Source organism: Aythya fuligula, chromosome 1, assembly GCF_009819795.1.
Source record: "Aythya fuligula isolate bAytFul2 chromosome 1, bAytFul2.pri, whole genome shotgun sequence".
Classification (NCBI taxonomy): domain Eukaryota; kingdom Metazoa; phylum Chordata; class Aves; order Anseriformes; family Anatidae; genus Aythya; species Aythya fuligula.
The window spans coordinates 70,981,324-70,996,121 of NC_045559.1; the positions used below are offsets into that span (position 1 = coordinate 70,981,324).

General features: G+C 38.3%; 1 protein-coding gene across 1 annotated transcript in view; it reads left to right on the plus strand.

Moving 5' to 3' along the window:
* Window positions 1-14,798, plus strand: part of LRP6 (LDL receptor related protein 6) — a 125,035-nt gene that overhangs the window by 90,692 nt on the left and 19,545 nt on the right. The window contains 6 exon segments of the mRNA XM_032191628.1: window positions 1,340-1,556; window positions 3,222-3,511; window positions 5,306-5,532; window positions 7,814-7,998; window positions 9,884-10,210; window positions 13,852-14,054. Coding sequence (XP_032047519.1) covers window positions 1,340-1,556; window positions 3,222-3,511; window positions 5,306-5,532; window positions 7,814-7,998; window positions 9,884-10,210; window positions 13,852-14,054 — 1,449 coding nt within the window.

Here is a 14,798-nt window from a genome sequence, read left to right on the forward strand (position 1 = left end):
CTTCTGGCAGCAAAACATCATCCATCTAGCCAAGTTATTAATCCAATTGATCCTGAAGGTTGTTATTGTTCAAATCTTTGTATTTGAGCCATGGGAAGAATGAGTAATCACACAGACTTGTCTATGACTATCCAATTCCACTAAGGTAAGGGTAAGAGAGAGATCTGAAAACAGCAGTATAGTAAGTCACCCCTTTTCAGTTCTTAAGTTGGAACATCCTTGGGATGTGGGAAGGGTGTATTAATGTTTCAGGGATTAGTGTGCTACTTTGAATATTTGGTTTGAATTTTGTGAATCACATTGCTTTGGGAAGTTCTTACAATAAGGAGATTTTTTTTTTTCCTTTTTTTTTTTTTTTTTTTTTTTTTGGAAGGGTAGTATGCATGACTGCTAAAATGTTTCCTATAAAATTAGAACAAGTAGAAATACTTCAGAAGGAACTTCTCTATATATCCTGCTTCGTAATCCTATAAAACTGCAGTGCCGAATCATTTTTAAGCTTCTCAAAATATAACTCTCCACTTCAATATGGCATTTTTTATAATAATACTTGGCATTCATAAGGTACTTGATCACTTAAACATGCATACCTATGTTTAATTAATCCTTTTGGTGCCTCTTTGAGGAAGTTAGGTATTACTTCTTCCTAGCAATACAGGAAAATGACACAGTGAATTCAAGTGTTTTGATCAAAGGCGTGCAATTATTTACAGAGTGTTAGTGTTCCTTCTAGCGCAAAAAAACACTGAACTTGATTGTGGAGAATGTAAAACTGGTTCTTTGTTTAGATTTGGAAGTATGATTCTATAGATCTTCCTATTTGGCTCCCAGAATTTGTGGGGCCTCCTCTTATTGCTATCTGTAACCTGGACTAAGCTCATTTGGGGAGGGACTGTGGACTACAACATGCTGAGCTAGGACTCCCTAACATTGTAAGCTTGTCTTCATTTGTGTAAAACACAGCATCTCCCATTTAAAACTGAGCCAAGAGAGGTAAGTCAGAAATAAAAGAGAAACAATGTGTAACAGGCACACATAATATAGTTTGTAAAGCAAATATAAGGAGTGTTGTGTTATTATTTCACATTATGATCTGCTTATGAGAATAGCCTTAATATGTAAGGCTATGCATAAGGGATCCTCCATGGCTTTTAAAATAACTACCTGTTAAAATAGTCTTGTTTCATTAGGTTGCTGTGTAACATTGATAGCACTTCAGTGGGTCGGAGATTATTTTTGAGTTTGTGGTCTAAATGTGGAGCAGGTAATTAATCACTGATAAATAGCAACAGAATTATTCTGTATATATGGAAATGTTTGTGTTCATGTGTATCCATAGGTCATGAATGCTGATGGAACTGGGAGAAGAGTTCTGGTGGAGGACAAGCTGCCTCATATCTTTGGATTCACGCTGCTGGGAGACTATGTTTATTGGACAGACTGGCAAAGACGCAGTATTGAACGTGTACAAAAACGAACAGCAGAAAGAGAGATCATCATAGATCAACTGCCTGATCTAATGGGCCTCAAAGCTACAAATGTCCGCCAGATAATTGGTGAGTGAGAATGCAAATAAGGCCGGTAAAATAAAATAAGAAATTTCAGCAATGCTCTTCTAGAGGTATCACTTTATACCAGGTCAGATTTTTAGAAATGGGCAGAATCCAGTTTTTCACCTAATGATTGCAGTTCAATGGCATGGGGTAGGTATTTTGTGAGGTCCTTCAGTTCTCTAACTTGGCAGAATAACAAGATGGAAAACAAACAAGCCACCCCCAAAATAGGTAATTTTCTACTGCTTCGGTAACTGGAGTATCTCATAGGTTCAAGACTATCCTGGATCCAATAAGAAGAGAAGAAGAATCGAGGAAAATGAGGACTTCTCTTTTTAACAGCCAGCTATTAGATTAGCCTAGCTGGTTATGAAACTGCAGCTGTAGCAGATTTTCATCCTGCGATCTGAACGTTGGTTTGCAAAAGCTAAGAATGAGCCTGTTAGTCTGTTCACTGCTTTTCATATGAATACTGCAAAATCATCTTTAACAATAACTAGAAGTACTTCTGTCCTGTGGTGTCTGTGGAATAAATATGCAGGATCTAGCTTTAAATTGGCTTCCAAAATACTGGTAGCAGCAGAGCTGTGGCATCACCAAGATCATCACATTCCCTGAATATCCTGCTTTGTGTGTAGGGCTTGCAGTTTCTTGCTGCCATGTCTGGATTGTACCCCAGGGAATTAGTTAAATGTAGTTGACATGTATCTTTGCATTGCTACTACCACATTAACGTGCCCAAAGGCACATGTGTTTTAAAAACAGCCCTCTTTCCAGCTGTATGGCTAATTGAGCTTGGTAGTGGTGGGTGGATTTCCAGCATGTGCAAGTACACATCTTAGTATTGTGAAGAGCTGTTTTACCAGCATCCTGGAGAAAAGAGGCCATTAAATGGATGTGAAAATTGTATAATGGCTTTGATTAGAAGGGACCTTAAAGACTACCTAGTTCTAGCCCCTCTTCCATGGGCTAAGACACCATGGGAACAAGTTGCCCAGAGCCTCATTCAACCTTGCCTTGAACATCTCCAGGGATGGCGCACCCACAGTTTCTCTGGGCAAACTGTTCTCGTGCCTCACCACCCTCTGAGTGAGGAATTTCTTCCTTATATCTAAATCTACCGTCTTCCACTTTAAAACCATTACCCATTGGCCTACCACTACGTGCCCTTGTAAAAAAAAAAAAAAAAAAAGTCCCTTTCCAGCTTTCTTGTAGACCCACTTTAGGTACCATAAGGGGACCTACAAGAAAATAATCTCAAAATTTTCCATCTCTGGGAACACAATTGCAGTACGTAACTGGATCAGTGTACTGTGAAAGGTGTCAGAAATTTTGTTTGCTTTCTTATATACTTCCCTACTTCCCCTCCCTTCAGCACTTGTGTTGTTAATCAGGATCACCTACAGTTGTTGGAGTCTAGATCCCATCCCCTGTTGCTGGGTTTGTTTTATGGGATCAGGGAAAGAAGTGCAGGCTTTCCAGCCATATAGAGCAACATCCTTCCAAAGAACTAGAGGAAACAAGAATGAATTAATTCAGAGAACAAAAGGTGAAAAATTGTATGTATTTCTTAAAGGCCTCATATTTGTTGATAGATGTGAGAAATGACTTCATCTTCCAAATGAAGTCAGTTTGTAATGATTGCTTTTGCTTTTGTTGCGTGCTTAGGTACAAACCCATGTGCAGAGGATAACGGCGGTTGCAGCCATCTCTGTCTGTACAGACCACAAGGCCTTCGCTGCGCTTGCCCGATAGGCTTGGAGCTCATCAATGATATGAAGACCTGCATTGTCCCAGAGGCTTTCCTGCTGTTTTCTCGGAGAGCAGATATCAGACGGATCTCTTTAGAAACGAACAACAACAATGTCGCTATTCCACTCACCGGAGTTAAGGAAGCTTCTGCTCTAGATTTTGATGTGACAGATAATCGAATTTACTGGACTGACATTTCATTGAAGGTAGAGATGAAAGATATTTCCAGTTATTCTGTGTTGGCTATAAAGTTGCCGTAAGATTCTTGTGATAGTTAAGAGTGGATTGACAAATATGGTTTACAAGATTCAAGAGAGAGGTAGAACTGGTTCTACCTACAAAAGGCATATATGTTCACTATACTAGCAGTATTCTCTCATGCAAATAATTTATATCTAATGTGTACATTTTCATATAAAGAAGAAGCTTGAAAAAATAAAGCTTTTTGGCAGAAAGCAGAGTGGAGTGCCAAGGGTCAGGTGGCTTTGTGGACGACAGATGTTTTGTCAAACACTTTGAGTGGGTAAAAGCCATGTTTTGGGTCAGAAAATGAAAATAGGTCTTACCTGTTCATTAACTCACATAACTATTGCATGTGAGACATATTAGAAGTCACAGGCTTTGTAAACCAGGTCTAGGCTCTAGACTAACCAAAGGAAAAAAAAGGGTTGAAAGGAGATGTTTAAATGTGGTGGCTGATGGAGTGACAGAAATCTGTCTGCTATCTCTCTTCTCAGTGAGTCTAGTTATTCACTTTGGGTTTTGTGGAGTGTAGATGTAGTCAGAATTGTGAACACCAAAAATGAGTTGTTAATAACATAGCATTTTCTGCAATTGGGTTAAAAAATTCTCCTGTGCAATGTACTCTAGGTTATCCTGCTTGGCAGGGGGGTTGGACTAGATGATCTTCAGAGGTCCCTTCCAACCTCTGCCATTCTGGGATTGTGAGACCCATGCAAACAATAACTGTTGGACCTTTACAACTGAAGAATCATACAAGTTAAAAACAAATTGTTTAAGTTAGTTTGAGAGAGGTGACATGACTGAACTATTTAGGTATGGTATTCATTCGAACTGTGTTTGAAATAAAAATAAAACAAGGATCCCCTCATCAATTTTTATGAGTGATAAAAATGAAGACTAAAAAATTTCCCTGACATGTGCTGTCACAAAGTGGCATAATTAGCAAATAGCATCCGAACTGGGAAGTAAACCAAAAATCAAACTTTGAGTTAACTTCTCGTGTGTTGGGAATGTGACAGGTGTGTACAGAGGGCAATATTAAGGACAAAGAAAGGGATCCCATGTTTGCAAAATAGAATTTTGTATTAACATTAGTCCTTTACTTTCAGACTTATAATTGGTCATAGTAAATCACAGAATGCCTAAACTCTGAGACATTACTAAAACATAATTCTGGCTGTATTTGCTGTCACAGGCTGATCCATGATGGTGAGAGGTATAGGAAGTTTTTTGAATAAAAGTCCAAGAAGAAGTCATGCTTACTGAAACTAAATTAAGCCGTCAGTACTGAAGCACTTGAAGTACTGAGCTAATCAGCTATTAGTTTGCTTTCTTCTATTTGTTGTTTTATCCCACACTTTCTCATTAGGCTGCTTTAAATATTGTTCTGTGCTATAGCATCAATGCTTTTGTATAGTCCTGGGAGAGTCAAAATATTTCCCCCTCAAAGTTGGCACCAAATTATTAAGGTCACTTTGGCATGTAGACTGCTTAATTGAACCAGACTAGTTATCCCATTTATTTCCCCAGGGAAATGATATTGTAATTAACACAGAATACTTTCATAGAATACAGTAAATCATTACTTCTGAATAGCAGTATTGTTTGCCTTGCAAATAAGTAGCATATTGTATGCTTCTCTTTCCTACAAGATGCCTAAAATCTGAAAGTGTTTAAAATGCAACAAAGGAAACAACCAGCCCAATGACAGACTGGTAAAATTTCTAATTTGCCTGTGTATCTTTGCATCCCCACAGACCATCAGCAGAGCATTTATGAATGGCAGCGCACTGGAACATGTTGTAGAGTTTGGCTTGGATTACCCTGAAGGCATGGCTGTAGATTGGCTGGGGAAGAACTTGTATTGGGCTGATACTGGAACAAATCGCATAGAAGTGTCAAAGCTGGATGGACAGCATCGACAAGTGTTGGTGTGGAAAGATCTCGACAGTCCCCGGGCACTGGCGTTGGACCCTGCTGAGGGGTAACTTGCTGATTTAATTTTATGTTTATGAACATTGAAAACAACATCCTAATGCTTCCTCTAGGGCATGTTAGTTAGGCATTGCATATAAATCCTGAGAGAACTGAGCTGGGGAATATAACCTGGTAATTTAGAACATGAGGGCTGAAGGAATATACTCTTAATGTCCTGAATAATCATTGAGAATATTGCACAAAAAATCTGAGAAGCTCATTAAAAAGAGATTATATATAAGTTTTTTATTTAATCGCAGAATCAAAGTAGTCTTAGGTTTATGGAACTCATTAACTAGAAAAGGGGCATTGTATTGAAAAGAAAATATTTGCCCTTTTAAAAATGAGTGGTGTAGGTTTTTGTGTGGGTTGTGGTATTTTTGTTTGTTTGTTTAACAAATTACAATCCAATAAAGGTATTAAATGATTTAACTTGAGAATGGGAGGAGTGAAGCTTACTGTCTGAGAATAAGGGAAAAGTTATTTATTTATTTATTTTTCAGATAAGGGAGCCTATATTTTTGTTGGTATGGACAAGGAAAGCAAAGGCAGAGAAATGGTGGAAATAATTTGGAAATAATTATACATACCTATCACCAAAAAGAAAGATTTCCTGAGGAAAGTGGGGGGGGGGGGGGGGGGGGGGAAGGAGAGAAGGGGGTAGGCAAAGCAGCAAGGTAAAACAATTTAACTTCTGAAATAGCTCTTCTACTGTGAAATGCTTATTAGACATTAACTAATCACTGCAAAACCTTTTTGAGGTTATATCAGTATTATATTATCCTTATTTTACAAATGAAGGAACATAAAGCATTGTTTTACAAATATGAGGATTTCATTTTCAAGTGCTATGAAATTATCTCAGTTTCCAGTGACACTGCAAGAGTTACAGAAATGCTGAAAAAACCTCAGCATCTTGCAGACGTGTTCCTCTTGCTTCATTTCAACAAGGTGATGGCAACTGTTACCTTCATGCTTTGTTGAACCAAGTTCCACAGTCTGCCCAGTGGAGGACACAGATGAGGTTCAGGCCTGATATGTCAGGGATTGCCTGGAATCATACATCAAAGAGCATCTGAGACAAATTGCTAGATCCAGCTATTCAGTTGGAGCAAAAGGTTGCTATGGATGATTTGAGTTTTATGCTGGGAACAGTTTTTTTCAAAGATTGGTATAATTAAATGTTTTTGTCTCTTCGCTGCAGTCAGAACAAAATTAGTTTAGATTTGGGCCAAACTACCTGTGTCTTCACTTGTTCTATAGCTGAGCCATGTCATTGTAGCTTATAAGGACATTTTCATGGCACTGCTACCACTGGGATGATTCTAACACACAGGTTCATGCTGTACACAACTTGCAGAATTTTTACGTATTAGAAATGAAAATTACTAAGTATTCCTGGTGTCTAAAGAAAAGCTTACACTTGATCAACAGTTTCTGAAGTAACCTTTCACACTGTGTGATTGGTTGAAATTAAAGGAATGGGTATTTGCTACAAAGTTATTCAAGAAGTTAACAATGGCTAGCTATGTCTCATTTTAAAAATGGTATTGGCTTTAAATTTTGGAAGAAGCATCTAATTACTTGACACCAAATGTCAATTATACAGTCCTCTCTACTGTACAGCGCCTAAAGAAAAGGTACGCATGCACAAGTTCTTGCTTCTGCCAAATGGGTCATAAATTGTCGTGTGAATATGCAAGAGTTTGTACTTCTGCTTCAGTGGAAATGCTCTACAGTGTTGTGTTGCTCTGCCCTCAGCTGAAATACAATGCGCTCTTACATAGCTGATTGACATAGTTGCGTGGAGATGAGCAATGGCACGTATTAACAGAAATATTATGCATTTCTAACTTTTTTTTATTCCTTCATTTGAGGGACAGTGGAATAAAACCAGAAACCAAGTGCCATGGAAAGTACCTTGCTTAAATAGTCACTTAAATAAGTGAATGTGCCCAACAGCCAGCCTTTTGCCTCCTAACTGGTGCACATGTATTAGTTAAGATGGAAGTTTTTTCATACAAAACTTGCTATTGAAAATCCATGTCCAACTGAAAAAAATAGTGTTGGGAGAATTTTGAGGAACCTGACTCATTTCATTACTTGTATTTTGAAAAAAAATAAAATAATATATATATATATTTAGTGTAATGGAACCTAATAAATGCTCACATTTCTAACTCCTGTTTTCTCATACTCTTTCTAAGGATTTTTGTTTGTGGTCTGATTTTTTTTTCCCTTGAATTTTCTTTTGGATAAATGTGATTTTTTTTTGGACTTTTATTCAGGTTTATGTACTGGACTGAATGGGGTGGTAAGCCGAAGATTGATAGAGCTGCTATGGATGGCAGTGAGCGGACTACTCTTGTACCGAATGTGGGACGTGCTAATGGCCTAACTATTGATTACGCTAAAAGACGACTGTACTGGACCGACCTCGATACCAACCTGATAGAATCCTCCAACATGCTGGGTGAGCTCCAGAGCCCTGGGCAGCCTCACAGGGATACTGCTGCTCTTTCACACTACCCTGTGGCAAATTATTGCTTGAATAATGCAGAGATACATGTCTTAAAGCAAAAAACAGATTTTTCCCAAACTTACACATCTCTACTATTTGCTTCTATAATTTATGTTAATGCAACAAATTATTTAGTCAGGGCTTGTTTTTCTTGTAAGTAATACAGTTGCTCACAAAGTTAAAATTATTCAAGCTGTATATGTTTTCAGTTAAATGTAGGACAAAGCTGTCAACTTTCAGTGTTTTGGAGACTCTTGTTTTTCTGCTCCAAAGTGTGTTGGCAAATACATAACAAACACTTCATCTGTAGAAAGGTAGAGAGAAAGCCAAGATAACAACAGCATATTGGACCGTTTTCACAATGTAATTTAATACAATTTGGTTTTTAATCTTTGTTGGTATCCTCAGGGTTCAGGCATTTTTCCTAGTATTCTGCATGCAAAGGAGCTTTCTTGGCTAGTACAGGGGTGCTCTCTGTCACACAAGGGTCTGTATAATTTTTATAAGCTGCTTCTTAAAGCTTAATAAAGGTGGAATATATTATTCTTTCATTCTCCCAAGGGTAGTGTGCTGTGTACCCACACCCTATCAGGTTTGCCCAGTATCATGTTTATGACATCTCTGCAACCACAGGAGTGGACTGCCTTGTTGTGTGCCAGATTATTCAGATTAGCTTTCTTACTAGCTGATATTTAAGGCTAAAGGAATTTGTCTACTTTAAACAGTACATTAGCAATAGTGGAACAAAGCTAGAAAAAGATCAAAACAGGAAAATGCATTACTAGGAATTATATGTAATATAAAAGCTTTTCTTCAGCCTTATGTATTTTTGGTGTGCTGTTGAAGCTGACTTAGTGGTCTCCTGTGTACTGTGGAACTGGACACAGAATTAGAATTTCATCTTTCCTGTGCCTGTGGCTAATGATAGCAAAGTGCAGGGCTGTGTATTCTCTTCCCTGTGCAAAGAGGGAGTGACTTCTTGCTTCATAATCTCCCATTCATTTTCTGTGACTAGACAGCATTTAATTACCCCATGGTAATTAAATTGTTGAAATCAATGTGGTTGAAATCTCCTCCCATCTCCCCTCCTGCTCCATATTCTTCTTTGTAAGGTCTCTTAACCTTCCCCCAGCGTACACTATTAACTGTTTCCTACCTTGAGCTTCAGACTGTTCCATCCTGTTATGGCATTTCAGAGACTGATTAGTTTAACCTTGTACATTTAATTTTTCTCATAATACAATGTAGAACCTTACATTAAATATACATTGTAATTAATTACATTTATTTTTATATAATTAATATTTATATTAATATTATTTATATATAATTAATTAATTAAACATTTATGTAAATATTAATTGTACATTTACATTGTAGAATCTTGCCTGTTATTAAGCTCATAACAATTCTGTCCCCGTAAGCAATGGGCAGTGACCCGAGTGTGGTTCCAGAGATGCTGAATTGGGAACGCGGGATCTTGACACTATCTCCTTCAGTGTGCTCCTGTTCCTTGCGGGGAGGAGGGAAAGGTCAAAAAAGAACCCCGTTATGTTTTGAAACTGTAGCTTTTTTCTTTCTTTAATAGAATATGTTCTGTTCTGTGAACCACAAGCAGGATTGGCGCTGTTCTGTGGTACGCTCTCGGACTTCAAGATGACCTTCTGAATATTGAGCATTGCTTTATAATTTACTTCTGTAACTTTTAAAGTAATCACATTTTAGCCTTTCTGTGAAGGAGACACGTCTAAAGCATTAACCAGCATCCATTTTTTCCCCAGATAATTTCTGCTAATTTTTTTTGATAATTTTTTTTTTTTTTTTTTTTTGGAAACAGGCCTTGACCGTGAGATTATAGCTGATGACCTGCCTCACCCATTTGGCCTGACTCAGTATCAGGATTACATTTACTGGACAGACTGGAGCCGGCGTAGCATTGAACGAGCCAACAAGACCAGTGGCCAGAACAGAACTATCATCCAAGGGCATTTGGATTATGTTATGGACATCTTGGTCTTCCATTCGTCCAGGCAGGCAGGCTGGAATGAGTGTGCCTCTAGTAATGGTCACTGCTCTCATCTCTGCTTAGCAGTCCCTGTTGGTGGTTTTGTCTGTGGGTGCCCAGCTCACTACTCCTTGAACGCTGACAACAGGACTTGTAGCGGTAAGCCGTAATGAAGGAAAATGAAATACAGTCACAGATGTGTTTACTGACAGATACAAGCATAGTACTCACAGGAAAAAAAAAAAAGCGCTTTATTTTTACATGAGATGATCAGGCTTGCTTTTCTGATAGGCCAAGTTAAATCTGGTTTCTATTTTTAATACTGAGCATGTATTTGAAAAATATTTGGTATCCTACCCACCTTTTCTTAGTACAAAGCAGGGTATTTGACTGGATAGAGATTGCAATAAAGACATGTATTTTACAATATAATTGTATAGTACTAAAATCCTACTGATTTGAGAAGATAGGTATTAAAAGGAAAAAAATCTTGCAACAGACCAATATCTCAGGAAAATAGACAAAAACAGCTCTAATGAATCTTGTCAGTGACTCAGCGAGCTAAATTTGTGTAAGTAAGAAAGCTGGAAATGCTTTTGTTTTCATTATCTGACTGACAGCATTCCTCAAGTGCTTAGTTGCTTATTAATTTTTCTTTATTTCTAATCTTGCCTGATGTAAAAGATATGTGGTCGTTTGTGTAGACTCTGGACTTTGCATAGCCTTTAGGTGGGTCAAGATTGAATTCTGTAGTAGTTCTGTTTGCTGGCTGAGGAGATGCTGTGGTGGGTCACTTGTACACCTAAAGGTGTTTCTTGCTCAGTGAGGCTCAGCTCAGCTGCACTGCCTCCACAGCACTGCACATTTCTGATCTCAGTGCAGCCAAGCCCCATTTTTCTTTATTGTTGTGCAGAATATGAACCACAAGGCCCCTCAGGCTGTGTGTAATTAGTTTCTAACCAAATAATTTATCCATCTCTCAATAACTGGCTGCCAGTGAAGCACTCATAATTTTGGCAGGCATACTGGATGGCTGATTTCCACTGGTGTCATTCAGATTAGTCAGTGGGTTAAGAGATTCATGGTACAGAGAGACAGATTGTATCTTGTCTGCATTATGCCCAAGTAGAGAGATCCAACTGTTGTTTTAAAGCCAAAAGCAGGGTAGCCTGCTCCATGAATGCCATCTCATGGAATTTTTTGAAAATCATGCTTTTTGGAAAAGTCTTCTGTATCCCCCCATTGTGTGTTCTGCACTCTTTCTTTCTGTTTTTGTTACAAAGGATGCTTGCCTGGCAGCTGGATTTTTGTACTTGAATGTTCTCACACCTTTCTGCAGGTTAGAAGCACAGCTGGCACCACTCTAGTGGTTACTGTGATGTTGTAGGTGGAGGAATTTGACTTCCACTGGAGAACAAGTAGCAAATTGATAAAAGGTCGTGTTTTCCTGTGAAAATGCTCTCTTTACAAAGGAGAAGAAAAATAGGAAAGGAAGAAGAAAAATATAGGAAACAATTGTGAGCAAACAGAACTGTCTCCCTGCAGCATGTTTTGGTCTTTCATGAGGTATTAGGAGTTTTCCTTCTGCTATGTTCAAATCTGGTAACTTTCTGGCTTTTTATTTGTAAGTAATTGGAGACTACAGCTTCTCTACTTATAATTTAATTTTTCTCTTGGCCATTATAATTGGAGCATGAATCGTTTTAGCTTTCTCTTGCCTTTTTTACTTGCTTATATGTTTCTGAATATTATTATTAGCCCAAGCCCTGTCTAGAGGCCAGATCCTCCCTTCTGGATCACACTGCTCATGTGTGCATAGATTGGTTTGATTACAGGAAGGACATGCTGCCCTGACTAGATCTGTTATCTCATCAGACCTACCAAGTGCTGTGAAGTTTGAATGCATGTTACACAGGAGACATTCTCGTTATGCTCCATTTGCCTTTCAAAAATACAGTTAAAATATGTGACTATTGTGAGGTAGAATGATGAAGACTGTGAAGTGATTTCTCAAAACAGTACTTTTTCAGAGATGTGGGGACTAAAAGGGGGAAATTTTGCTGTTACTTTTTATTATAAGTCATCAATTCAAAGTTGGAAGCCAGGAAAACAGTGAGAGGACCTCTTTGGGGAAAAGATGGAAAAGATTTTAGGTGTTTATGACAGTATATTTGCCTGCACTCTTTTATCTTAAGCTTTTTTTTTTTTTTTTTTTTTTTTTAACCTTGGCATTAGTCTCTTAATTGCTTGATAAGAATACTTACGTCTTCCAAATCTATTATTTTGGTGTATATATCAGTATAAATTTTGGTTTGCCTTTTTTGGTTTTCTTTTACAGTTTAGAACTAAGTAGAAAAAATCTTTCTCCAAAATTATTGGAGAAACGTTTGGAGGAGAAATACAGGTTTTCCGGAAAGCAAACATACCTTACTGTTAGGCCTGATTGTTATAGGAAGTTAGGATTGAGTGTTAGTTGCCAAGGAAACTTCCCCCCACGCACTTTTTTTTTTTTCTTCACAGCAGCAGAGAAATGTTCAAAGTGTATGCCTAAAATAACAGAGAGGTGATGATGTTCTGTGGGAAGGCTTTTGCCTACCTCCCCTTTCCAAGGTACAGCCTTACCTGTTTTACAGACTGGATTGAATGAGTGCAGTGTCCCGCTGCTAATCTCTCCAGATTTGTGCCATAGTAAATTGATTATGCAGATTTCAGGGAAGTTGCAAGCTGCGTTTCTGACTGCTGGCTCTTGTGCTGCCTTGCACAGCAGTGGTTGCAGGTAGACCATTATTGAAAAGAATGCTGTGAAAAGGGGAAATGTTCTAACTACTTCCACCACTTCTGACCCAGTTATATAATACAGAGATAATTTCTTTTTAAAGAAGTATTAAACGCATTTGCCTTGTGTGATTTCTGTAAGATGTAGCTGGTAAATTACAGTTTAACAGGGTGGGGAAGTCTTATTTTTTGACATTTTATGGAATTTATAAGAAAAAATGTCTGTTATCCAGGAAGTTTTTCCTGAGCATCTGGAAAAACAAAGCAGAACATCCGATATTTTTCTTACTGCAGGTCAGCATTCCTAGATAAGCACCTAGAAATAAGCAAAACAGACAAATCTAAGAGTGAAAAGGTGTTTTTGTAAAACAAAAACACAACAACAACAGTCTACACACATCTAAGACATCATTTTCCTATGAATTACTTGTTCCGTTCTGGTGCTGGCAGAAAGAGGGTTAGCAGGAATAGGACTGAGCCATTCTAATGGCACTTTCTGTTCCCTGTGATGTCTAAATAAGGAGTCAGTGTTGGTTTTTGCTCAGTTAATTCTGCATATAGAAGCGTACCTAGCAAAAAGTTCAACTTCAAAATAGTGGAATTGTGTTTTCCTGGGACCCTTTTAGAAAATCGTCAGTTCCTTGAGAGTCACAGCTGACCACTGAAGTAATTTTGACAGAAGTCTTCACTTTCACTAGTCCTGCAACTTACAAAGTTATCTTCGCTAGTCATATCCAGACTCAGACTTTACAGTAGAAAGAGGTCATTTGAAAGGCTTTCCAAACTGATTAGAAGTTGTTGTTGTTTGTTTTTGTTTTTGTGCCTGTTATTTGGGATTTTTGTTGTTATTGTTGTTGCTCTGCTTGTGTTTTTGTTTTGTTTTGTTTTTGTTTTTTCCAGAGGAAAATAAAGGGAATGAAATACTAGGTACTGTCTGTGTTTTATATGCTGTTATTGAACATAAAAATACTCAATGTTATTGCTGCGTGTAACCCTTTCCCCCTCCTTTTTTTTAATCCATCAAGCTCCTACAACCTTTCTTTTGTTCAGTCAGAAGAATGCAATTAATCGCATGGTGATAGATGAACAGCAGAGCCCAGATATCATACTCCCTATACATAGTCTCAGAAATGTTCGAGCCATCGATTACGACCCCCTGGATAAACAGCTGTATTGGATTGATTCTCGGCAGAACATTATTCGGAAGGCACAGGAAGATGGCAGCCAGGTATCCTGTGGGCACTGGAGTTACTAAAAGATGCTCTGTACCCAAGTGTATGGTTGTATGTGAATGATTTATATATACAGATTTCCTATAGATTACTAGCTGGCACTTGGCACAACAAGTGGCATCTGGAGTTTCTGGAGTCTTTTTGCAGTAATCTGGGAGATGCAGTAGGAAATGAACACAGAAAACTAAGGCCTGGGCAAAAGATACTTTGGTCCTCAGTGCAGTATTTGCTCAGCCCTGTCTTTTGGCTGGGGACTGTTACAAACTCCTGCATGAGAGACGCGGAACATGGAAGGAAAGATTCTTAGGAGAAAATGAGTGTGTCAGAAGAGTGACAGAAAAGATACAAATGAGCAGGGCATAGGAGTGTTGACTCTGAAACAGAGAGGCTGGGACTTTGTGAGTGCATGGCTTTGTCTAAGGTCTCCTGGGTTCTGGTGGGGATAGGAAGAGAGCTGAAGAGACCCTCCACTGGGTTGTGGAGGTTGTAAAGTAGTGACTAGCAGGCTTGGGAAATAGTTTAGTGAATGCGAAAAAAGTAGCACGAGGCAGAAGGCCAAAGGTAATACAAGTGATTGAGATTAGCTGTGAGCGTTTTCACATCTTAAAATACATATTTTCCCCATGCATTTTTTGAATGGGGGAGGAGCAGGATACTAAAATGGACAACACAGGTACTATGTTTGGTGTAGTTTCTGGTGGTGAGTGTGGTGTTAGTGGGATCCTGTTGAAATGCCCTTC